General features: G+C 39.5%; 2 protein-coding genes across 2 annotated transcripts in view; one reads left to right on the forward strand and one right to left on the reverse strand.

Moving 5' to 3' along the window:
- The window catches only part of SPATA17 (spermatogenesis associated 17), an 88,185-nt gene extending 83,179 nt beyond the window's left edge, over positions 1–5,006 (reverse strand). The window contains exons 1-2 of the mRNA XM_039569321.1: positions 4,925–5,006; positions 1,093–1,182 (exon numbers count right to left, since the gene is read on the reverse strand). Coding sequence (XP_039425255.1) covers positions 1,093–1,182; positions 4,925–4,992 — 158 coding nt within the window. The 5' untranslated portion in view covers positions 4,993–5,006. The remainder of the gene's footprint in view (positions 1–1,092; positions 1,183–4,924) is intronic.
- The window catches only part of GPATCH2 (G-patch domain containing 2), a 120,576-nt gene continuing 99,801 nt past the window's right edge, over positions 4,976–25,750 (forward strand). The window contains exons 1-3 of the mRNA XM_039569320.1: positions 4,976–5,475; positions 14,414–15,127; positions 20,390–20,451. Of these exons, the coding sequence (XP_039425254.1) occupies positions 4,991–5,475; positions 14,414–15,127; positions 20,390–20,451 (1,261 nt within the window). The 5' untranslated portion in view covers positions 4,976–4,990. The remainder of the gene's footprint in view (positions 5,476–14,413; positions 15,128–20,389; positions 20,452–25,750) is intronic.

Raw genomic sequence — 25,750 nt, forward strand, 5'->3', positions numbered from 1 at the left:
GGTAGATAATTTCATTTAAGATAATAATTCCTTAGGTTTGATACAGTAGGTCTGGATGATGTACAATTACTTGCAAGAGGCAACAGGTCAAACTAGAAGATTTAACAATCCCTCTCCCTCAATGGCCCTAAGTTTTATGAAGATACAAAAGTTTGAGCACGTGAGTTTGGCCAGTTGGGCTTATGATCATAAAAACTGGAAGAGGGCTTTTTGAGAGAATGGATCAACCATAGTTTCCAAGAAATTCACATCCATGTTATAAAATCATAGAATCACTAAGGTTGGAAAAACCTCCAAGATCGAGTCCAGTGCTGATACAGCATTTCCCAGAACAAAGATGGTGAAGGGCCTCGAGGGGAAGCTGTATGAGGTCACTTGGTCTGTTCAGCCTGAAGGATACTGAGGAGAGACTCCACTGCAGTCTACAACTTCCTCACGAGCGGAAGCAGAGAGGCAGGCACTGATCTCTTCTCTCTGGTGACCAGTGACAGGACCAGTGGGAGTGGCCTAAGGCTGTGTTGGGAAGATTTACATTGGATATTAGAAAAAGTTTTTCACCCAAAGGGTGGTTGGGCAGTGGAACGAGCTCCCCAGGACCGTGGTCATAGCCCAAGCCTGACAGAGTTCAAGAAGTGTTTGGACAATGCTCTCAGGTACATGATGCGACTCTTGGGGACAGTCCTGTTCAGGGCCAGGAGCTGGACTTTGGAGATCCTTGTGGGCCCTTCCAACTGAGGGTATTTTATGATTCTATATGAAAAGTCTCTGAAACAGCATATCCAAGGGACACACAGTTGTTTCTTTTTTCTTCCAGTCATAACAAAATTTCTTAAACAATACTGTGTATCTATTCTGAAGATAATTTCCATGCTTTCTGGCATCATGCCTTTTTAATTGTAGACAGTTCTGAAAGTCAAAAATTATTTCTTACAGTGCCACAGCATATATTTCATTCTGTCGAAAAACTGGATAGCAGTTATTGCCTTTTTTTTTCAAAATGCTCCCATTTTATTAAAATCAAGTAATACCATGAGAAACTTTGAAGAAAAATTCAATGCTGAAACATGGATTAAGATAGGCTTAATATACTACCTCAGATAGGCTCGGACTACGCATGCTCGAAACCAGCGCTGGATCTTGACAGCAGCTTTGTACTTCATTACTTTGTTTTCATCTATAGCTCTGAAAATATAAAAGCAGTAATACTTCTCAGCATGGTAATGTAGAACCAAAGCAAAAATATTATTCTAAATATGTTTTATTGTTGCAGCTTGGGATCCTGTTCACCAGGTTTTTCATTTTTAATTCTGCATAATTCAGTGGTAGTGCAGAAAAATATAATTTACCTTAGTTGCATGGTATGAAGGTAAGAACGAATATTGCAGCTCATAGAGGATGTAAGTTTTGGGAGTGGGTATTTCTTATTCCCACACAATACCTAGATACATGTCAGCATGTCACATGGACTTCTTCCATTGTAGGTGAAATATGTGGATAGTGCTTTAACGATAATTAGGCCTGAGTTACAACAAAAATCATGTAACTGTATAAAACTGTGTAGCTACAGTGTTTGTGACAAAGCTAAAAGTCATGTTAGGAAAATCATGAATCTAAAAGAGATTAAAGAAATTATTAGTCTGGAGGAGACTTTTCAGAGACTTCAGGAAGAAATCATTACTATTATGCGTTTTAATGCTGAGGGGTAGAACTCAGCTGTGAGATCACCTCTAGCATTTACTCATTTTTTGTTTGTTTCAAAATGTCAGTTACAGTCAAATCTTTGAATTTAAAATTAAATTTTAATTTTCATGGATTTTTATTCTTTCCCATTTTTATTAAGAACATACTCACCAAATTCCTTAATTTGTTACACCTGACAAAAAATAACAACTAGGTTACTATTAGTTAGTTTTCTTAATTAGCTGATATTAGTTAGCTCTCCTAACAAAGTTTCGTGTCAACATTAATTGCTTCAGTAAATACCAACAAGCTTATTCTTTATCTGATAAATTAGGATTATCCTCATTATATTTCTGAAAATTAAATGAATTGCAGATTTACTACAAGAGATCAAGAAACATTAGCGCCACTCATTTTATATCATCTGGTGCAGCATGTGCTCTCAAATCACATTAAATAGACACAAATTTCACTGTCATCTGATGAGCATCAGTCATTCTCAGTACCTGGAAGCTCTGGGAAACAGGCTTTTCTACCAAAAACCACAAAATGAATAGTTTTCAAAACTGGCTAGAGTTTTCCTGCTCCTTTCCTGTGCAGGTTCCCAGTCTTCACAGGAAGCAGACACCTTCCAATGCTTTTACTTTGACGAAAATTATTTTGATCAAAAGGGTAGGAGCGATATGGCCCTGGACAGGCAGCCACAATTACAGCCTGGAAATGAAGGGGATGTGGTACTGGCTGTGTCAGAGGTGGCAGCTCCAAACCCAGTCCTACCCACTTGGCAATGACAAGAGTCTTCTGGAAGAGCAGAAGCCTTCTCTTCTCTTATACTCCCTGTTAGGTTTTTTATAGTTGGCATTCAGTCTTGCCTGGCCAGGATGGGATAGAAGTCCTTGTAAAGTTTATTGAAGCAGACCAACAACAGACTGGTTTTTCTCACAGGACAGTTCTGCAAACACTTCCAGCTGCCCTTGCCAGCAGAAGCGTTTTGAGGTGCAAATTTCTCAAGCAGATATCTGCCCTTTTTATCAGATTGCACAGTTGTCATACTGCTTGAATCAAGCTCTTGAGAGTCACAGATACTTCTCAAAGGCTGTACTGAAAGTTAAAAAGGCCTACTCAGGCACCTGACATACAGATGCTACAGTAAATAAAAGTAGGTTCTTGAACAAGTAGAATGATAAAAATTGTGTAACACTTAAGAGAATGAACTAATGGATCTTGTATATTCTAATCGTTATGCTGAGGTATTTCTCAAAATGTAGGCTTATGGTATTTTTGCATTGTGGCATCATCGGGCAAGTTCTTCCCTAGAAAGGTGCCTTCCCTAAAAAGCCAGTTTAGGATACCTCATACCTCTCACATAAACAAGAGTTCTGCATCAAGCACAACAGGAATGTTACTAAGATCAGAAAAACATTACACACAAAAACATTACATACAAAAACAGCAACATTGTTGCTGAGCTGGACTCTTTGAATCCTCTCATTTGCATTCTCAGCTGCAAATCTGAATTTTCTGAAACTGACAGATCACAGCCCATTCTTAAAAGGGAAACAATTCGGGTTTTGAGAGCTCTGCCAAAAAACCAAATCCCCATACATCAAGCATGCTGCCCTCCAATGGATTTCCAAGTCTGGCTCGGACTGCTCTTTCTAACCTGAAATACGTGAAATCCAAGCATAGTCTCCTGCCACTGATGTTTGTTTAGTGAACTGCTGTGTGTACAGCCACAAGAGTATGAGTGAAAGTTCAGGGAAAGAACTGAAAAACACAACACTTTACATGCAGGCAGGACTTGATCTCTGTAACTTTTAGCAATGTTCAGGAGCTTTGTTATTCATGCTAATGCTGTTGTAATTAGATTCAAAAATAAATGATTCATTAATTAGTGAAGCAAAAAATTACAACTATGCTAAACATGTTTGGGGTTTTTTTCTGTTTGAGCTTTTGCATTACACATATAGCAACAATGCAGGTGAACGAAAGGATTTATAGGACAAACCTCTGGAATACTTAAGTCTTAAAACATTTCATCTCCTAAAACCTGGTCTGGGAAAAGTTGGCCACCACCATTTTAGGAGTCAGAAAACTCGGAAGCACTAACTGTCCCAGTTGGTGAGGACAAGGGTAACAGATCTGATGTGATCTCTTTCAATTAACTTTAAAACAAAAACAAACAAAAAAACAAATAACAAACAAAAAAAAACCCCTTTGTCCTTGCAAGAGGACAAACGTCCAGGCACAGTCACGGATCTGAGCCACGAGCGCAGGGACTCAGGGCTGGCGCGCCGGAACCCGCAGCGCCCATGAGAGATCGCCAGGGAAAAACAGCGCCGCTAGGGCGGGACAGAGGTGGGAGGCTCCTGAGGCGGGACCAGGGGAAGGAGGGCGGCTCCCGAGGCGGGAGAGGGCGGAACCTGCGAGGCTCGGCGCGTTTCGGGAATTGCCAGAGGCGCTTTTTTCCTCACAATTGGCAGGGCGGCGGGGGAAGAGCGGGACATTCAGTATTTTCAGTGTATAAACGGGCCCCTTAAAGACGCTGCGCTGTGGCCACCGGGTCTCCTCAGGTCGCTCTGGCAATGTTTGGGAACAAGGCGATGGGTTGGTGCTCTCGGGAGGGATTTTAAAGCGAAACAGTTTCACAGAATCACGTAATCATAGAACGGGTCAGGCTGGAAGGGACAACACGGTGGGTCATCTGGTCCAACCTCCCTGCTCAAGCAGGGTCACCCAGAGCACAGGGCACAGGACTGTGTCCAGACGGTTCTTAAATATCTCCAGTGAGGGACACTCCACGGTCTCTCTGGGCAACCTGTTCTAGTGCTCTTCTTACTCACATTCAGATGCAACTTGCAGTGCATCCAGTTTCTACCCATTGCCACTTGTCCTATTGCTTGAAACCACCGAGAAGAGCCTGGTTCATCCTCGTCATACCCTCCCTTCAGATTCTTAGAGACACTGATGAGGTTCTCTTTCACTCGTCTCTTTTCGAGGCTGAACAGGCCCAGCTCCCTCAGCCTTTCCTCGTAAGAGGGATGCTCTAGTTCCTTAATCATCTTCATAGTCTTCCACTGGTCTTTCTCCAGGAGCTCCATGTCTCTCTTATACTGAGGAGCCCAGAACTGGACACAGTTTTCAGGGGAGCTGCCGCCATCTCGTTGCCGGGGGAGAGCGGGGATCCCCCCCAGCCCAGCATAAGGCAGTATATCCCGCCCCACCACCAACACAGCCCAAGTACCTCTTCATAAGGAAATACTCCTCCCGGAGACCCGCCAGCCGCTCTTGAAGCCGGGCCAGGACGGCCATGCTCCCTCCCTCCTCCCGCCCTCACGACGCTGACGCCATGGCAACGGGGCCGTCCCACTGCGCTGGGGCGCGGGGTGTCGCTGCTACCGGCGGCGCCGGAGCCAGGCACGGAGAGCGCTCCGGGGGCAGCGGGAGCTCCGCGGAGCTGTACCGAACCCGAGGCGGGGGTGCTGCAGGGGATGCGGCGTCCCTGGGCAGCGGCCGGGAGAGGAAGGGGAAGAGGCGAGATGGTCGCGTCCGGCTTCCTCCGGTGCCGCGGCTGCTTCCGGGCTCTCATCATGGGGGACTGAGGAGCAGAGCCGGCCGCCCGCGCCCTCCCCGCCCGGCCCGAGCCCTCCCGCCCCCGGCCCCTGCCCTCCTCCCTCGCCCAGTCTCTGCGAAGCGGCGCCAGCCTCCTCGGGGAGCGGCCGGGGGAGGCGCCGGGTTCATGTTCCGGGTCGCTGAACCTACCCCGACCCGAGCTCAGGCGGCGAGGAAGAGCTGGTAAGCCCGGGGGGACACACGTGTCCGCCGCCCCTGGCCGAGCGCGGGGCCGCTGTCCGCGGGAGGGGATCCGAACATCGTCTCCGCGCCGCGTGGGGGGCGAGTGGTGGCCCCGCTCCGGCCTGGCCTCCCCGCTGCTGCCCCTTAGGCTGGGGGGAAGATGATGGTGCCCGCCCCGGGCCCCCGGGGAACGAGGGGCTGGAGGTCTGAGAAGTGCCACTGTCGTGTCTCAGCGGCTGGACGCGTCTATAAGCGTCTATAAGCGAGCAGTGGGCTGGAGGAAGAAACTTTCACGCCTTGTGGAAAAAAGGACAGCAGACAAAAGATAAATCAAAACTTTTGTCCCAAGCTTAGTTAGGTTTTCCTGTGTGTTTGGGTTTTTCTAGTAGTGGTAGGCTCTCTAAGGCCTAAAGCCCTTGCAGTGTGCGCAGGTGAGCATCCAGTGCGGTGTGTTTCCTGCACTAAAGCTTTTCTATTGCAAACCAAGAATCAACAAGTGCTGCTGTAGCCATCGAGCAGGGAGAGTGTGAGTAGTTCTGCAAAAAAGTTCACAGATTTACTGTTTCATGTAATTCCATATGCGAGCATAGTGACCCCAAAGGCTATATTGTCTTTATTGTAGCACTCTAAGGAGGGAAAGCTGAGTAACAGAATAGAAAAGGTCATTTTTGTTCATAGGCCTTGGAGATATAAAGATTGGTAGTGGAAAGACTTGATGGAAACAAGGTGTTCCAAGCAACCAGCTGGGAAGCCTTTCATTTTCTTCCTGAAATGTTTGGTATCTTGTGATATGTTTGGTATCAACTGGTGTGTGTAGCTTCTCACTCATTTCACTTATTAATGGAAGCAGGGAGGATTGTGATGGAGTTTTGTTTGTGGGGTTTTTTTCAAATGTTGATAAACATCTTTTAGAAGCTATGTTACATATACAGATACCTGCTGGTAGATTTCCCAGATCTGAAATATATTTCCTTTCATCTTTTTCTTTGTTTCTTTTCTGGGGATGGGGAGGAAAAGGAACAAAAATATTTAGCACTTCATTTTCTTACAGAGAAAACTCCTTTTCTCCTCCACTTTTTCTGATACCACCTTTTTTTTTTTTTCTCTGTGGGTATTTTTTCTCTACATTTTTCTAAATGAGAAAACTTTCAAAGACAGATTTTATTTGCCCAGCTGATAATTATTTGCTAGAACAAGTTTTCTAGTGTTGCTAGGCATCCAAATTTGCCTGGTGTAAATATAACTTAACTTCTGTTGGTGTAATTCAGAATGTTTCAGAGAATGAGGTATACTCCAGTGGCACAAGTATTTTTATTTGAGTACTAATGCTGTATACAATAGAAACATTGTCTAAGACATTCAAAACATGTATCTGTATTCTGTGAAAGTCTTCACTATTTCTTTGACCTGTCATTTGTCTTTAAATTTCACTATTTTGTGTCCACATAAAGTAATTTAGTTCCAGAGGCTTTTAGAGTAGGCTTCAGCAGCATGAGGTGTAGGCATACTATTCTGTAATTGTCATCAGACAGTAATGATTTTGCTTATGCAAGTACATTGCTCAGAGGAATTCAATACAGAGGAAAATATCGAAATGTTTTCCATTACAAATCTGACCACTCCTCAGAGCTGCTCTCTTATTCTTCTACATAAGTTATTTCAGAAGCTGTCTGTTAAAGGATGCCCACTGGAGTGGGATGCAGGAAAATATTTTTTACAGTGTCTAATACTTGATGCAGAAAATTAAGAACTTGTGCTTTCTAAAAACATTAAGATCCTAAAGAGGTGAATAAGTTCAGAGTAAAATTTTTCACTTTGGGTGGTAAAGCACCTCCAAAGCAGAATGTTTTTCATTTAAATTGTGAATTCATGTGGCAATATAAGAATAGTTTGCAGTTTGGATACTTGCTGGACACTCTTGATTCTTTTGATAATGACTGTGGTGCTTTAGCGTATTACCACAATTTGACAGCTCATGTGATTCTGCACCTTGACAATTAATTAACAAAGTCATACTTCTGAAAAGGGCAAGCATATCAGTAAATGGCAGCAATGGGATTGCAAGAATTGCTCCCTCTCATGATAAATTGCTCCAAATCTCATTTCTGGCTGACCAATTCATTTGTGTTAGAGCCTTGTTAAACATAGTTCATGTCAGCATCTTTCTGACTGTATGCCATTGCTCTGTAATGAACACTTTTTCACTGTTAAATATGAGTAGACTGATAGTATTTATTGTTGTGCCTTCTTAGATAAGCAGGAGTTTTAGAAAAGTCAGATGTACTTACTGCAAGTTAGCCTGGCCCTAATTTTTAGAGGGGTCAGCAGTATAATAGGTGTGATAAAATTACATCATTCCTGAAATACTTTTTATTGTATAGGACAGAATTACTGAAACGGTCAGGCTGAAAGGAGCCACATTGGGTCTTGTGGTCCAACCTCCCTGCTCAAGCTGGGTCATCCCCAAGCGCATGGCACAGTATTGCATCCAGATGATTCTTGAATATCCCCAGTGAAGGACACTCCACAACCTCTCTGGACAACCTGTTCCAGTGCTCGGTCACCTGCACAGTCAGGAAGTTCTTCGTCATGTCAGGAAAATCCACAAATGCCAGGGGTTTGTGTTCAAAAAGGAGACAGAGCTCTGAGTCCTGCACCTTTATTTGAATAAAGGCAGAGAGCCCACTGGGGCACAGGCCCGCAGGGTTTTCTCTCTCGAGGTTTTGGAGGGCAGAGCCTCCTTTTATCCTAAGCTCCCGGCCGCATGTTGCCCTCTTCCCTTCCCCATTGGCTGAGGTACAGGGAAGGTACAGCCTTCCTGAACCGCCTACCAGGTATTCCTCCCTTTTACCCCAAAGTTCAGTAGTTCGGGCTTGTGCAGACCCTTGTCTGTTTCAGGAGCCAAGCTGAGTGGGCTCTGCAACAAACCTGCTGCCCAGAGTTAGCAGACATTAACACCCATACCTTCACCCATCAAATTGCTTGTAAAGACATTACCTGTCCTCTCACTCATATTCAGGTGGAACTTCCTGTGTATCAGTTTCTGCCCGGTGCCTCCTGTCCTATTGCTTGGAACCATGACAAGACTGTGGCTCCATCCTCTTGGCACCCTCACTTTGGATACTGACAGACACTGATGAGGTCCCCTCTCAGTCATCTCTTCTCGAGGCTGAACAGGCCCAGCTCCCTCAGCCTTTTCTCAGAAGGGAGAAGCTCCAGTCCCTTAATCAGCTTCATAGCCCTCCACTGGACCCTCTCCATGTCTGTCTTATGGTGAGGAGCCCAGAGCTGAACATAGCATTCCAGGCCTTACTAGGGTTGGGTGGTGGGTCAGGATCACCTCCCTTGACCTGCTGGCAATGCTCTTCCTAATGCACCCCAGGATACCTTTGGACTTCTTGGTCACAAAGCCATTGCTGACTCAGGGACAGCTTGTTGACCACCAGGACCCCCAGGTCCCTCTCTGCAGAGCTGCTTTTGTGCACGTCCAACCCGAGCCTGTGCTGGTGCACAAGTGAAGGAAACTCCAGAAGTTGTCTAAAGAAGTTTCTCAAATACAGAGTTGTTTCCAAGAATTAATGTATAATGTGTGATTGGAGGAGTAAAATGTTGATAGTAAATGTATGCATTCAAATATATAGGAGCTTCATATTTGATATAGAAAAAGTTTGTAGACATTTCCAGCAAGCGTAGTAACCTGCTACGCTTTAGTTGAGGACCAGTCACTTCCATAAATTTTCTTTTTTTTTCAGAATTCTCCTATACTTTTATTATTTTGTTTACATATGTAACAGATTACAAAAAAAGGGAGTTGGCATACCTTGAAGATGAAAAATAGCCTGGGATCTGGGGGTTGGTTTTCTCTTTTTGTATATAGATGTGCTCCAGCATAGTATCCTGGTTTGTCTCAAGAGTCTTCATCTTTTATAACTGTCCATCCTATCTCATATGAAAGTAAAAACCATTTAATTTCTGTAACTGTCCCTTCTGATACTGTCAACATTTTAAAATTTTACAGTATGAAAATTACATTTGCATTAAGTTTCTTTCGTCTGCAGGTCAGATTTACTTTGAATGCATTGCCAATGTGTTGGCTCTTAGTCTTTACAGGAATGAGGACCCTCAGAAGTTGGAAAGTATGGAGCTTTTTTGGTAGGTCGCTGTTATGCCCTGCAGTGGTGGTTGATATGGGATGGAAGGAGTGGCTTGTGGTGTAGCTTTGCATACCTGGCTGTCTAGTAGGTAGTGACTAAGGACATAAATAAGTGTGGAACTGGATGCTTTGTCCATCTCTTAGTGATGGCTTTTTAATGACAGGGGAGTTTAAATAGTCTAGGCACAACTTCAATTTCTGATCATAGAATCATTCAGTTTGGAAAGACCTCTGAGGCACAGTCTGACACCATGTCCCCAGGTGCTGCATCCACACAGTTTTTTTGAACACTTTCACCAGTGCTTCCACCACTTCCCTGGGCGGTTTGGTGGAATTCTTTCAGTGAAGAAATTTTTCCTAATATCTAATCTAAACCTTCCCTGGTATAGCTTGAGGCCATTTCTTCTTGTCTTGTTACCTGGGAGAAGGGAAATATGAGATTCTATGTAACAGGTTTATCAGTGATTCCTAATCTACATCTCTTGCTAGCTTTTTGATAGTTGTAACTTAATTGTGTTGCTTTGTTTTGCTACCCCATTTGTGTGTCCCAAGAACCATGATAGCTCTCTTTTTTTGAATCCATGAATTCTTCAAGCAAGGCAGGGAGATTTATCATATACTGCTCTCTCCCAAATACTTGTACCTTTTCAATCCAAATTTCAGTCGCATTCATTAATAAAGCAGAGATCTCAAAACTAGTGTTTCTAAAGCTTTGTGAAAGTAACTTCTGAGGTGGAGAAATGGGATTCAAATTAGTACCTGTCTGAAGATAAAGGTAAACTGTGAGTACAGCTGTGTTACAAGACATCAGAGAATCCATATGGGAAAAGATTATAGGAAGTCAGGTTTTATAATCTCAATGTTGAAGGAACTATTTGATTTTTCTTGTGCTTTTAGCTTGTGATCAAGGTGGGTGAAAGAAGCAAAACTCATGGTTCTTTTCAGAACTGATGAGGCACAGATGCCGCATAAATTAGCTGCAAGAAACCCCAGTCCTATTTAACAGGAAAAGGCATAGAACTAGAAAGTAAACGTAAATGCAGCTGTTGGTTTGGCAAGAGATAATGCCTCTCCTTAAGAGCTGTGCAACTAAATTAACTTTCCCATTGGTGTGTGTTTGTTAAATATTTTGTGAGCAGTCAGAGCTCTACATTGTTAAGTGTTTTAGGTGAGAGGTGAACACAAATGATACTTAATTTCACTTTCACTTAAGTGAATAAGTGAGTGCCCATTATTTCCATTAGGATCTTCAATTTCAGTATAGATACTGAACAGAAGCTGTGTGATATGTTTTGGAACAGGTGAAAGCAGTTATGCTGCTTCCTGCAAACAGGACTTACATGGTCTGTTCTGGTAAGGGTTAGAGAGGAAATGAGTCAGCCTTTGGTGAACTACATTCAAATTGCTTCAGATAAATGTAAAGGTCACTGTAGGCAAACTACATTTTCTTGTAGTAAAGTAGGATCCTCTCCTAGTGAGGACATTACAGTTTATTGCTGGCTGTGGGCTGTTGCTGTAACAGTATTTTTATAGCCTTATGTGAGTCGTGCTAAACTGTGGCTCATCTTAATATTTTATGTACCTCAGTATGTTGTTCTCCATTCATTGTTACAACCTTTGAAATTTCTTATCTTACTGAACACCGCTGATACTCACTGGCAATGTCCTTAATACTTCTTGTAGTCATTTTTCAACTTGTTTCAAATGCAAATATTTTTGTTATAGTAGCATCTGCAGCGCTGATTAAAATTGCTTCATAGGTTTGGAATACAAGTTTGACAGCTGGTTGCGAACAATAGAGAAAGTTTCAAAACTGAGTTTGTCTGATAAATAATGCTATAATAGAAATACGGTCCCGAATTTTGGAGCTAGAACAGTTAATCTGAAATCTAGCTGACTGCTGCTGCCTTTGGCTTTTTTTTCTTAAATTTTAGCAGGAGAAATGAGAGCACCAATAAAATTAAGCAAAAGAGATTTTTTGGGTTTTCAGGAGAACAAGTTTTAATCTGGACCACTGGCATGTTGAAAGTGCAGTGTGAATAGAAAGCTGAAGTGGTTTGTGTTTGCCTTCTCAGTATATTGCAAAGGAGCTTGCACTGTCCCACACTGATAAGTAATTCTCATAATCATCCTAAGGAAACATGTTGAAATAATTAAAATAATAATTTGTCTGATCTGCAGAGGAGGTGATGGAGTTATAATACAGTTGTATTATACATTGGACCATGGCTGCAATTTTTAGGGCAAATAAGGTCACTGCCCTGTACAAATCTTAGTTCAGGAGTTGCAATGAAAAGACTTGATATTCAGTAGAAAAGATTAATTGCAGGAGTTCATAATATTCAAAGTCATAATCTGCTGGAAATTAAGTCCCTTTGCTGCTCAGAGTCTTTTAAGAATCTTGTTATCCCTTTACTTCAAAAACACTTGAGGGTGTTCACCTTTCTTGAGTTTCATCTTTTGATCTGGCACCATCTGTATTGCAGTATTTTAGGAGGAATTCAGGGCAAGTTTCATTCAGGTATAAAAATTAGAGCTGGATATATTTTGTTTGATCTTGAAGTATTTTGTGGAATTAAGGCAACTTTACCACCGTACTTGTGCCATTATCCGGAGTAAATTGGTATGTCCACTCTAGGAGCTCCACTGATTTTAGTGATAAAGTTACTCATACAGATTAGGGATACTGAATTGAAGGAATTTATCATAAACTATGGTGCAAGGCTTTAGTGTCCCTGTCTTCTCTTTCCCTTTTGCTTTGTGTTGCAGGGTTACTAAGAGAGTGGGCTGCAAGAGATTGATATAAGCTAGTTCATATTCTGGCAGGTTAGCAGAAATCTGTTCATTTGGAGAGCTAAATCTGGGCTTAAGCCTGCAAGTTCATGTTTTGTTGCACTTCCACTTCTATCAGTTTGCCATAGATGCAAAAGTCTGTGGCAGGAAGGGCTGGGCAGGCTTTTGGGGGAATTGATGTCTCAAATTAACCCAAATGTGCTGCAGTTAGTGTGTTCAAGTATTATGGCTTCTGTTAAACTAGTGCAGAAAAGCCCCTTAAATCTCAAGGGCGCCTCATTTCGGATGCATGCACCTCTGGGGATACCTGTCCTCATGGGGGTTTAACAGGAAGGCTAAAGGGGCAAGTGTCCTGCTCACTGCATCTATAGCTGTGGAGAAACATGGCCTAATGTATCTATTTAAGCATCTTGTGAACCAAAAGGATTACAGAGAAAGTATAGCACTCTTCAGAGCTGTCTCACCATTTACAAGACGATATAATTCCGCTGTACTAAGAGCCAAAGATATCACTGAGGGAGTAATATGACTAGAGGTTACATCAGGACAGAAAAAGAGGTATGAGAAATGATGCAAGTGATGCAGCAGTTTCAAGAATTCAAAATAAGCTTCTGTTTGTACCACTTTCTGTGCTTTTATTGTTCTTGCAATTGAAATGCTTAAAGTAAGTATTTCTGAAAATGGTTTAAAAAGAGAATATATGTAACTTCTTTAGGTAAGATATTTCATGAGCAGCTTGGATTTCTTCTTAAACATGTTCTTCAGTTCCTCCATTAATATTTAAGACTGCCCATTCAGCCATCACCATTAAGTACCTTTGATGTTGGAGTTTGTGTTAAGTGGCAGCTGAGAAGCTGTCTGTGATCTGTCTAGGTTTCTTCCACATCTACAGCACCACTGAGTATGTGTAGAAAACTTGTTACCATGGGTTCCTCCAGCCATTTATATTGTAAAACAAAGTGAAGAGTCTTGCTTTTAAATGTCCTCTATATAATTTGCTGAATGTACAATGTCTTCCATATATATCAGTTAGTGTGATGTAGTAGCAAGCATGAAAATTATTCTTTGCTTTACCTCAAGGAAAGGGGTCCTCTGATGTTTTGATGTCAGAGTCTGATTGCTGTGTTTATAGAGAAGGTTCACAGCCTTCAGAGAAGGATTAGAGTTTAGCAGCAATCATTTAATGTTTTTGTAGTTACATTCACGTAATGCATGGCTGAACTTACTGAAGCATATTGAGTTAAAGACATGCTAAATGCTAGTGAAATTTGAAGAGGAAGGAGCAAAACATTTAAAAGGGTGAGTTCCTTAATCTGACACGGTGTTTAGGGATTTTTTTCCTTATGCAAGCATGGGATTCTATGGATGCAAGTGCCTACATGTGGTAGGAAACTTTGCATTTAATACTCTAGAAGCTGGGTATTCTCTCAACTTAATATAACTTCACTGAATCAATATTTTTTAAACATCAAACAAATATCAGCCATTTGGAAAGACAGAATTAGCTGCTACTAGGAAAAAAGTCATATTATCCAAGGATTGCTGTCTTAACTTCATTTTGGCATTTAGGCAGCATCAAGAGATAATTATCCTTAAAATTATTTTAGCATAATGAAAGTCTTAAGCAGGACTCCTTAATGTGGAATCCCTGACAGTCATATAAATGTGATGAGATTAATTAAAACCTAACAATAACAGTGAAGCCAGAAACAAATGGGGAAACCCCCCACCTGCCTCTTCTTTCCAAGACAGAGGTTTGGGAAGATACCTTTTAAAAGGAACTTATGTTGATGAATTGCAAATTGCATAGGACTGGTTAGCAAAGTTTTGTGTCTTGGCAGAAATAGTCAATGTCTGTCCTATAAAGATTATTCTACCTTGCCTAAAGTGACTAAAATGATTTTGCCAAATAAAGTTGTTGTAATTTGTGCTTAACACTTTTAATTCATTTGTTGTTTCCTTGTGTGGTTTTTTTCCCTTTGAAATCTATAGGCATTTCAGTAGGACTATGGAGGAGCTGGTTCATGATCTGGTCTCGGCACTGGAAGAAAGTTCAGAGCAAGCCAGAGGAGGTTTTGCTGATACTGGAGATCATTCTCGAAGTGTGTCTTGTCTTCTAAAGAGACAGGCAAGGAAGAGGAGGGGACGGAAAAGGCGTTCCTTTACCACTCATCATCCCTGGGAGACTGGTCACTGCCTAAGTGAAGGTTCTGATTCCAGTTTAGAGGAATCAAACAAAGACTACAGGGAGAATCATGCTACTAAGAAAGACCACAGTGATTCTGATGACCAGCTGTTGGTTGCTAAACGTAGGCCTTCCTCAAACTTAAATAACATTAGAGGCAAAAGACCTCTGTGGCACGAACCAGATTTGGCTGTGGACAGTTTGGGGAACAGAACTTTGCGCAGGAGAAGAAAGGTAAAACGCATGGCAATAGATCTGCCATCAGAAGTCTCTAATGCACTGACAATAACTCAACAGCAGGATAACAGCAGAGATCAAGAAATGGACAATAACAATAAATCTTACCAACACCAAGAGTTTTCCAAGAGCAAAGTGAAAAAAAGAAAAGTATCTGCAGCTCGACAGGGACCAGAAATCTTGGATGAAGGAGTGGTTATAGAAAATGAAGAAGTGAATCAAGCAAATAAGGACAAAATGGAATATGAGGAGCAAAAAGGCTCAGATGAGAACATGAGTGACAGGTTATTCTTTCTTTTCCTTTTTACGGAAACTTTGGATAATATTTGTTTGCTTTTATTACTGTTGCTTGTATTGGGAATCTTTGGATTTTTTGTTAATTCCAGAGTTAAAATTCTAGCATCAATAGTATCTGTTTTAATAACTTAATTTTTTTACACCTACTACTTTTTATATATTAGTTGCTCAGGTTAAGGAATTCAGCATAAAATAGAGAGTGATGTAGCAGAGGAATAACCAAGAAAACAGTTTCGTGAAATAATATGTTCTAATTGTTTCAAGATTAAGAATAACAAAATATGCATATGAATAACACAGGCTTTTCTGGATATTTCAACTGGTAACAGTTATTAGACAAGAATTTAGTGTTTTTCCAGTTTCTAGACATTGGTGCTTTGATTGTTATCTCTATTCATCAGAAAGGTTGTCAGTGTTTAGAGTCACGATTTAGACAATATGTTCTGATGTGTCATCGGCATAAAAAGTCTGCAGGTTGCCAAGGATATACATCATTTACGAAATGCAAAAACCAATTTACAGTTCAGAAACACCTGAGCTTACCATTAGAAAAATGGAGGAATGATGACCCTTTGGCAGTACACCTCATCCATCCATTCCAGACAGCAGTCATAGTACAGTGGTAATGGTTTCCAAAGTACTATTTTGACAACACAGTAAGGTGTAAGTCATTTTTCCACCATACACAGGGGATGTTAACTGCAGGGCCTGGTAAGCCTGGTTCTGTTTATTCCACACGCCAGGTTCGGAATGCAGAGGTGTCAGCAAGACAGACATGTTAAAAGATATAATTTTGATCAGTTCCTTGATGACACTAGTGTCCCTGGATTTTTGCAGGCATGTTATCTATAAACTGTTAAGCCTTTTCCTTACTGGGCAGGTAGAATCGAGATGCAGAGAGTGATTTTGACCAGAGCATTTTAGATTGGTTACTGTAACAACAGCAGTGTTGGTAAGTGACTAACTCCAGTTACAGTCAGAAAAGTCCCAATTCTTTTTGTTTCATACCAGCTCTGTCCCTTACCTGTGAACAAAAAACAGCTGAAAGAGCTGAATAAATTCCAAGCCTTAAACATTTTTCCTTACATCTTAATTGCTAGAGCAGAACTCATCCTTCAGGGCAGCCAGTGTAACTTTGGACACCTCCCTTTGACATGCAGGTTAGGAGTCTGTGCTGTCAGGAAGCCTTTAGAAAACTTCTCTCTTCTCTGATGATACTTGGAGTCTGCTCCTTCAAGTTTGGGACCTAAAGAGAGATGTTTGAAAATCTCCTGCAAACTAGGAACCATTGCATAAATTTTCGTATCTCCATAGTCTTGTAGCATTTTTTATTTCTAAAAGACTTTGTTATGCTACAAGGGTAACAGTCAAAAATTCTGTAGCTGATTTTTAGATGGAGAGAAGAGTGATCAGTAAGAATATTCTCTTGTAGAATCCCAGAATTGAGCTACTCTCAGGTCAGTCTGAATCTTTTCACAAAAGAAACATTATTGTTTAAAAGTTGATCTTCTCTTCAAAATGCTTGATGTTTTGTTACCCCCAAATGCTGCAGTTGCTCAAGTCATACTCCAAATGCTTGTCTATGGCCCCAGTACGTGGTCTTTAAAACCATTCTCATCTTTGTAGGGTTTTCTGCTCATGCACATGCTAGAGTGATGGTCTGTCATTCTACTGAATTTCTTTCAATGATCAGCAGTACAAAAAGCTTTGAAAATGAAAAAACTTGCATTTCATAGTGTGATTAGAAATCTGCCATATCTAAGCCTCTCAGGTGATACTGTATCAGAATATTTTGTATGTGCATAATTTTAACTGGTTTTAATCTAACTTTACTTAAATGCAATAGTGCCTTTATTAGACATCATTTAGCTAGAAGAATTTGAAAGAACCAGCAAACTCCTCTTAAGAGTAAGTCCTGAAAGTGAAAGCTGAGATTTTAAAAGGGAACATGAGATTGCATAAGATACAAAGAGCTGACAAAGCATCTTGGATAACCCTGCACTTCAGCAACACTTACTGGAAGAGGAAGAATGAAAAGTATACAAAGTTGCTTTTGTTTTGTATGTAGTAATGTGTGCAGTAGTATTCAGTGCAATAGTTCAGTAATTCTTAAAAAAAGGACAAATTTTTTAGAAGTTCGTTTTTTTAAAAACAAAACGAAGCTAATAATTTTTAATGGAAGTTAAATTGCTTGGCTCTAAAACCAGTCAGAAGGTTTCAGTGTATACATGACATTATTTGAAAATAGCATGTTTTTGAAGTGCACATTAAAAATGTTAAGTGACACTTCTTTTGCAATCTTTTATCTCTGTGTGTGAGTGTTCAAACACCAAACACAGCAATAACCAGGTTTTAAGTGCATGGTTCAGAAGTAGGAGGAGAAGTCTCCAAATTCTTGAAATGTCAGCATCTAAATGATCCCAAAGATGAATTCCTCGGAGGATTGTTTTAAGCACTGGAAATTAGATTTTTGTGATCAGAGCTTATCCGTCCTTATCCTCAATGCTCAGCTGTTGGCCAGTTTCAGCCAAATTCAGCAGTATGTGGTGTTCTGGGTGTTATTTAATTCCCACAAGCTTTGACACTTGTTTTTTTTGAAGTGACTAAAGAGAGGTGAAATCTCAATTGCCTGTTTTGAAAGAGAAGCAGCAGTGAAGCTCAGAGACACCAGCCAGTGACCTGTGGCCAGGGAGCTGGTCAGTTCCTGGGGACAGCACAAATCTCTTGTATAAAACCAAGGACCAGACAGCTTCTTAGTCGTAGGAAGTGTGAATGACAAGTATTTTTTCTTTCCATGAGTGTAAAAATAAAGCTGTGAAAGCTTTTTGGATAGCTTAGCTGTTCCCTCCAAATTTTTGCTTGCACACACTATTTTATAGAACTAAACGGAGTCTCTGGCTTTTTTCTTTGTCATGGAAGTCTTGCTGGGAGTGGAATTCTCATTACACAGCAAAGGAATTAGCAGTATACACTGCAAAATTATATTAAAACTGGAAATAAATTCCATCATAACAGCTTTCATGTACTTAGATATTAATGTATTCATTTCAGAGGGTTTGAAATTATTCAGTGAAATGACTGCCATGTCGCAATTATCTTGACTGCAATCCCTGCCCTATGTGACTGTGGCCTGAGGAGAGTGAATGCTGTGGCTGCTATGGATACACCACTGTTAGCTTGAAATTTTAATTTTTTTTTTTTTTTTTTAATTTTTTTAAAAACGTCCAGTGGTTATGGTTTCATGTACTGACTAGTCCTTCAGTGAGAATTATTTCACAATTGAAATATCTTATTTAAACTGGGAAGGAGACTATTCTCAAAATTGGAAATTTTGGTAGGGAAAGTGGCTGCAATATCAGGGTTGAAAAGATTTCCTGACTTTATTTTAAAACATGCAATTAAACAATAAATGGACAAGGAGAATCTATTAAGAAGGGATGCTTTTTCCTTTGAAATTGATGATGTAAAATTGTGCACAATGAACTCTGAGGGCAGTAAAGCCATCTATGTTATAATTAAAGTGAGGATGGGATGCTTGCTAAAAGGGAATTACTGGGACTTGCAACATTAGAAAGTTCAAGTCTTGGTCTCCCTCATGAAGGATTGTTCCATTCTCATTTCATGCACGTCACTTTTCTGCTGCTTAGGGCAACTGTGCAAGTGCCTAAGTCTGTTCTGCTTATATTATGTATAAGAGATAGTGTAAGTGTTGCTTATGGATCAAGAATTTGGATAAGCCTAAGATACAGCGACAACTTCATCTTCAAACACAGAGCTGTGTCTATATATACATATATCTATATGTTTTAAAAAACCCTATCGCTGCTTTGTGTCCCCTGCTTACTATATTGTGTTTCAAATCCTGTTGGGATGCCTCCCAAAGGAAGATACTAAAAACATATATGTGCTTATAATTAAATAGGAATTAGGCAAGTTTTATATAATTCATATATTCATATCAATAATTCATATATTCATATATTTAAAAACCCAGGACTTACTTTTGTGAGAAATTAGAATTTAAAAGGAAATCATTTTCTTAAGTATACTAGTTGTTTGGTAGAAAATAAAAATAATTTATTATTAAAAAATAAAAATAATTTAAACCAGTTGATTTGAAGTATAGGGGAGCATGCAAATTGTAATATGAATAAGTGTACAAAGGTTATCAGACCTAAAGTTCTTGTGAGTGGCTCGTATGGCACATCAAGAGTAGCTGTAGTGTTTATAAAATGTACTTGAATTTGTGTGCTGGACTGAAGTGTTTGAGGGTTTTTTTCAAATTGTTCTACATCTCAGAGTAAGTAAAATGTGATAAAATTTTTTGTGAGAATATTACGTCCTTAACACAGCAACTCTGTTGATAAAAAGTGAAATAAAGGGTTTACAGAAAAGTCCTTTCATGTGAAAGTCAACAAACTGTGATCTGTGTTATTAAAAGACCAGTCTGATATATTATTTAGGGACATGTGGATTATTGTATGTAACAATGTGCATACAGCAAAGAGCTAAATACCTATTCATGTCTTTGAATTTAGAGATGTGGGTGCATGTTGTATATACACATTCTGATTTTAAGGCCACAAAGGCCTTTAAGGCCACTGCAAGTCATAGAAAAGTAAACTGTACCTTGCTTTTTTGTTGTTGTTGTTGATATTATGATCAGGAATCATACTTTTTTTCTTCAGGGTGACCTTTATTTTGATTTAATTGGCTACCTTTGTTATAAACTTTTTTTTGTTCTCCCCGAGTAGTGTGTCAGGAAACCTTAAGCAGTATCTTTTCCTGAATATTTGCAAATGATGTTCAGAAAGGTAGTTCGATTTTCAGACTCTTATATTTCATGTGCTGAAGGAAGGCTTAGGCTGCTTTTGATTGAGACTTTTCCTATTTTATTGAGCAGTGGTGTTCCAGGATCAAGCTGAATTGCACAGCATAAGAACAGAGCAGTGAGCATTTGATGGAAGCTGATAATAAAATGCATCAATTGTGTCAGCACCTCGTTGCAGTCACATCTGGCTTACTGTCAGGGTACCATTAGATTCCCATGGTTTTATGTGCCAAAAATAATACGCTTTGTAGTTAATGGAACTGGGATATTTGCAGTTTGATTAAAAAAAATCATCCTATTTTCTCTCCGATCTCTGTTGGGCTTAAGTTCAATCTGAGCACAGCCTTGTCTCCTTAAAATTTTACGACTGAAAGATCAATTGTTCTTTTGATCTGTTTCTTTCTTTCTCTTATTACAGTGAATCCAGCAGTCTGAGCAGCAGTGATGCTGGTTTGTTTACCAATGATGAGGGAAGACAAGGTATTGAAACAATCTTTCCCTTCTCTACCCCTCAAACCACATCAGTTGAAATTCTGTAAGCGTTACAAGTTATTTCATAGGTTAATTACTGCATTTCAGTTGCTATTACTGTTTTAATGAGTGGAAGTATAGCTTGCCTCCTATTTTTTTTTTTTTTTAATGTTGTCAGAGGGTGTCTTGAATGCATGACTTAGTCAAAAGCTGTATTGAGAAGCAGCCTCTGTAATATGATAAAGTTACTTAAAACTTGAGCATCCCCTAAAAATCATCTATATTAAGTTTTAATTCCTCAGTTCCTCCAATTTTCTGACAGGAATCTGATTGTAGTACTGGTTCTTATGCTATTCTTGAGGTGGCTTTTTTCCTTCTTTTCCTCCAAATTAATAGGGCAGGATTTTATAGTTCTTTTTCATTCAGTGGTTTGTTTGAAAAGTAATTTCAAACAAACTATTTTTTCTGCAGTCTAAGACTGGGATTAGAGCTGTTTAACATGTCCCCTCTGAAAAAATTTCTCTAATCTGAAATGCAGTGAAGATTGAAACTTTTCCTTTAGTATGCATAGTATTCTCACATGGTTTTATGTGATAAAACTATTGAGGATGGAAGTAAAAGATTGGTGTTTTTATCAGCTTTAGTCTTTATTGCAACACATTTACCTATATTATGCTATGATGGAGTAGGAACTCACTGTCTTTGACAGGATACAAAAATGAGACAAAAATAGTCTCTCAAGTATTTAAGACTTGCTTTTCTGTTGGAAATTTCAAGTTAATGGTACTTAAAGTATTTTCTTAGACAGTTTGGCAATGGCAGCTTGAGTGAGTGCAATAAAACAAATCCTGACCCATTCCACAAATCTAGGTTAAAGGAATGTTTGAGTTTTTTTTCCTTTTCTTTAATATCTAATTCTGTGTTTTCTAGGGGGAGGTTGTCTTCAGTAGGGAGAGCATTTTTCCTACTTAAAACAGAAGTGTTACCTTACTTGTTCAATGGTAACTTGTGCTACACAAACTGTACCTCCCCAGTCTGAGTATCTTGTTTACAGTTGTACTAACTCATGTTTTTTTAAGAGTTTAGGTTCTCTTTGACAGTTTAGATTGATCTTTTTAGTTCAGTGCATCAATGCATGAAGTCTTTAAGTTGGGACAAAAAGATTGGGTTTTACTTCCCTATTGGAATTTCTCTTTTGACATGGAATTTTTAATGCATTTGTCCTCTATATTTATATGTAAGATGACCTATCACACTTCCTAATTGCATATGTTTTCCCAGTACTCTTCTGGTAATATTTCTATCAATATTTCTGTCCTTAAATCCTGAACTGTATCATTTAAATCTTTGAATAATATGACTGAAAACATCTCAGTTGCTTTCTGGTTTTCTTATATATTTTGTGTGAAGAGAAAACAGGACAGATCAGTGACCAACTGCATTTTTTCACCGGTGTGGTGTTACCTTTTTTAGTCTTGGTTCTTTACTGTAACGTTGTAGTTCTTATTTTCGTCTGTTTGATTTTTGAATCTTGTTTCAGTTTGCAATTTTCAAGCAGAAAGCATTAGACCTGAAATAGTATTCTGAAACATAAATAAAAAGAACGACAATAATTAAACCTGAAAAGGATATTGGCATGACAAAACATTATTTTTTCAATCTCTCCTTTGAACTAATAGTTTTGTGGGTATGATCAGAAACCATTAGCTTTGATCTGGAGCTCAGACACTTTTAAATCTGCATTATAGCTTTGGTTTTGTGAGACTTTTCCATGAAAGTACTATCAGAGATCCTACTTCCAAACCAAAATTCTTGATTTTCTAATAATGCTTATTCCCCCCGATAGTAAATACTAGTAATTTGTACTCTCCTTAAGTAAGGTGAGGTTATTTTATCTCTGTGAGTTAATTTGTAGCTGAACTGAAACACATACAAAATTGACAAGAATGACGGAAGGAGAAAGTCAATCTGATAAAAGCAAAGGAACTGGGTGAGATAAAGCTGGAAGAGAACAGGATGAAAATGGTTGGTTTTGTTTTTTAGTTATAAAGCTAGGCTCTAATTCCTGTCCTACCAGTGTTCCTTCTCCAGGATATATATATGTATCTATATCTATATATATGTTCAGAACAGTGTCTTGACCTCATTTGTAGTTCAAATTTTCTGCACTTCTGACTTCAGGTTTCTGCTAAGTGAAGTGGTAAACCAGAGATTGAGTAATGCTGCCTGGTGAAATACTCAGTTTAAATGATGTGCCTGCCATCACTTAGAAGTTTGGGTAGCTGAGGACAAGAGGTTTCTGTTCTTCTGCTCAACATTTGTTCTGTATGTGTTTCTGCGATTAAGAACCACATCTCATTTATTGCAGACAAATAGTCTTTATAATACTTTAATTAGTTCCCAAAGCATAGTCATCCTATGGGACTGACATTCTAGACAGGGAAGTGACTAAAGCAGCAGTTTCTTGGAGCATTTGGCCAGTCAATTAAATAGTTGAGTATTTAGTTATGAACTTTGGAGTGCCTGACCCTGTGACCTTTAATATTTTCCAAGTTTTTTTCAGAAAGGATATGGAAATAAATTCAGTTACAGTACATACTCTCCTGTGGACAGACTCTCAGACGAGGTTCAAGTTTTATAATTCGATTCCAGAAAGCCAGGTGTAGCTTTAATTAGGGTAGGGCTAGATACATTTTAATTCTTATCAATTGCTATGGTAAGAGAAAATTGTTGAGACTTGAAAATCCTCTGTTCAACTTCTAATATATGTTGTGCCATCTAACATTTTTTAAAACTTCTGTACTCTTTTCCTTTCTCTGTTCCAGTCTTGCAGCTTTTTCTTTTTGTTTGATTTCTTTGGTTCCCATGAAGTCCTCATCTGAGCTCTGCCTCATTTGCCCTCCTTTCCAAGTTATCCAAATGCTTACGTTAGGTCATGTGAGAGGGCACCAGCAGGTCTCTTGTTGTGATGTGTCCCAGCTGTGGTAATTCCTTCTGGCAGAAGTAATTTGGGTTCAGCGTTGGCAGGCCCAATGGGGTAAATGTTTTTATTCTGTGAAACATGGCATACTCCAAAGAATTAGTCGGCAAAGGCTTAAAGATCGTGGAAAATGTTTAGTGAAGGTATTCTCAAGGTAGAAGGTAGCTGCTGAATTATTAACAAACCTCAAGTGACTTTTTATGGGTTGTATTTTCTTCAGAGGTTTTCAAATTGGGCATTTTAGGGGTAAGATTTAATAGTTAGGAAGAAAACCAAAATACTGTGATTCTATCAAGCACTTGAGTGTGGAGGTAGGAGAGTCTGTCAACAAAGTAATTGAAAGACCTGACCAGCAGCTGAAGCTTATCTATGAGAAATCCTTATTACTTCCCTTTTTCTTCCTCTTTTTTCCTTTTGTTCCCAGTAGTATTTTCATGGCTGCTTTTCAATTATTAAAAACTTTAATGATAAACAGTATTATGCCTGGTGTAGAAAAATTTTACAAAAAGAATTTTGAACCAGAATGTCTAGTTTTGCATTGCAGCATAAAATGCAACTCTGTGATAGGCCTAACTAATAGGATCTCCTGCAGTTTCAAGGCACTTCACAGGTCTCCTTTACAAAGGCACTTCACAAGTTAAGCTTTCAACATGGTATTAACAAAACTATTGTTATTCAGCCACTAGTGGGTGATATCCTGTTTGGGGGGAAGAAATAGTTAAATTGCAAGTATGTTCTTTAATGACCTTTATAGCTTCGGTATAGCAAATAAAAAACGTACTCTGCATTCCTGGTTCATCTACACTTACTCGTACACTTGGGGAAATTCAGAGTTGACTTAAGACCTCTTAAATCATGGCATGCAGCACTTGAAATGTCCTTTAAGATCTACACAAGTAGGAAGGAATATTATGTTAATAAAGTGTTAAACAGTTAAAATTGGAGAAGGTCAGGGAATGTCAGAGTTCCACTGTGGATGTGGCTACGCGTTTAAAAATAGTTGTTCATTATTTTACGATTAAACATTTATTCGTTACTGTGTCCTTTATGAAAATGACCCAGTACTGATTCAGTGTAAGAATTCTGGTGAGGAACTAATTTGGACCTTGTACAGCATGTCAGTAGCTGCAGGTGACAGGGTGTGTTTGTCCATACAGAAGAGAAATGGAGTGTGCAATGCAAAGTGAAATCACACCAGGTCTGAACCGTTGTGGCAAATAGGTTTATAGTCTTTGCTAGTGGAAAAGAAATAACATGAAGTTGTTGCATATGACCTGAGTAGTTGAAATCCTAAATATTTATATTGTATATCTTTTATATGTATATTTTTTTTAAAGGCAGCTCCGTAGAGCACAAAGAGCAAGATGATGTATTCCTCTGTGAATGGGCAACTTCAGCTTCTGCTTTCCTGAAACTCCCTGCATGTGTTACAGTGAATATCCCAATATCTTCAAATGATTATTACAGCTGTTAGCAGTTTGGGGTTTTTTTACCTAGAAAGAGGTACACTGGTCCTGGAAATGAGCCTAAAATTCCAGGGTATTCACAGGCCCTGTACTCTTGCTCTCCATGTGCAGTGCATTATCCACCAGGATAACGGAGCAGCACAGGATCATGTGGTGTTTGTAGGACATTGACACCAAACTTTTCACAGTAACCTCTCAAAGTATGTTGTGGTTGCTATAGGCAAGCACATGTAGTGGCTGCTGTTGAGCCTGGTCTGGCCATTTTGTAATAAAACAGGAAGAGGTTTTCTATCTCTTTGTGTGCAGTGGAAAGTTTGTTGTACAACTGCACTGCTTTAGCTTAAGTAAGATTCAGGTGAAGCTTTTCTGAACATGAAACTGGTGGTGATGCAGAAGGTGTCTGTGTCCACAGAGAAACCACCAGAAGCTCACATAAATAATTTTCTAAACTACTTAAAGAAGAAGTCAAGGAATTTACCATGGAGCAGTAGTTACATAAATATGTAGACATAATAATATAGAGTGAAATTTAGACAAACAGCAATTGGAGGGAGGGGATAGCCTAAAAATTACTACATAAATTAAGCCAGAAACTGGCCTGAAAATTTTAGGTTTGAAGTTGGTATTCCTGAGCCTTAAATTGGCTCTGTTGTACTGATCAGTGCAGTTATAATTCAATGTAAATTACTTTCAAGTAATTCCTTGAAACATTAGCCTTACACAAACAAGTTTGCTGCATTTCAAAAATGTGTTTAGGAGGATGCATGGGCTCTATTTTTGGAGATCTTGAGGTTTTTCTACCTTTCCTGTACCTTGGAAAAATGTCATAATTTGCTGTAGTCCTGTGCTGAATCAGCATCCT

Source organism: Corvus cornix, chromosome 3 (genome assembly GCF_000738735.6).
Source record: "Corvus cornix cornix isolate S_Up_H32 chromosome 3, ASM73873v5, whole genome shotgun sequence".
Classification (NCBI taxonomy): Eukaryota; Metazoa; Chordata; class Aves; order Passeriformes; family Corvidae; genus Corvus; species Corvus cornix.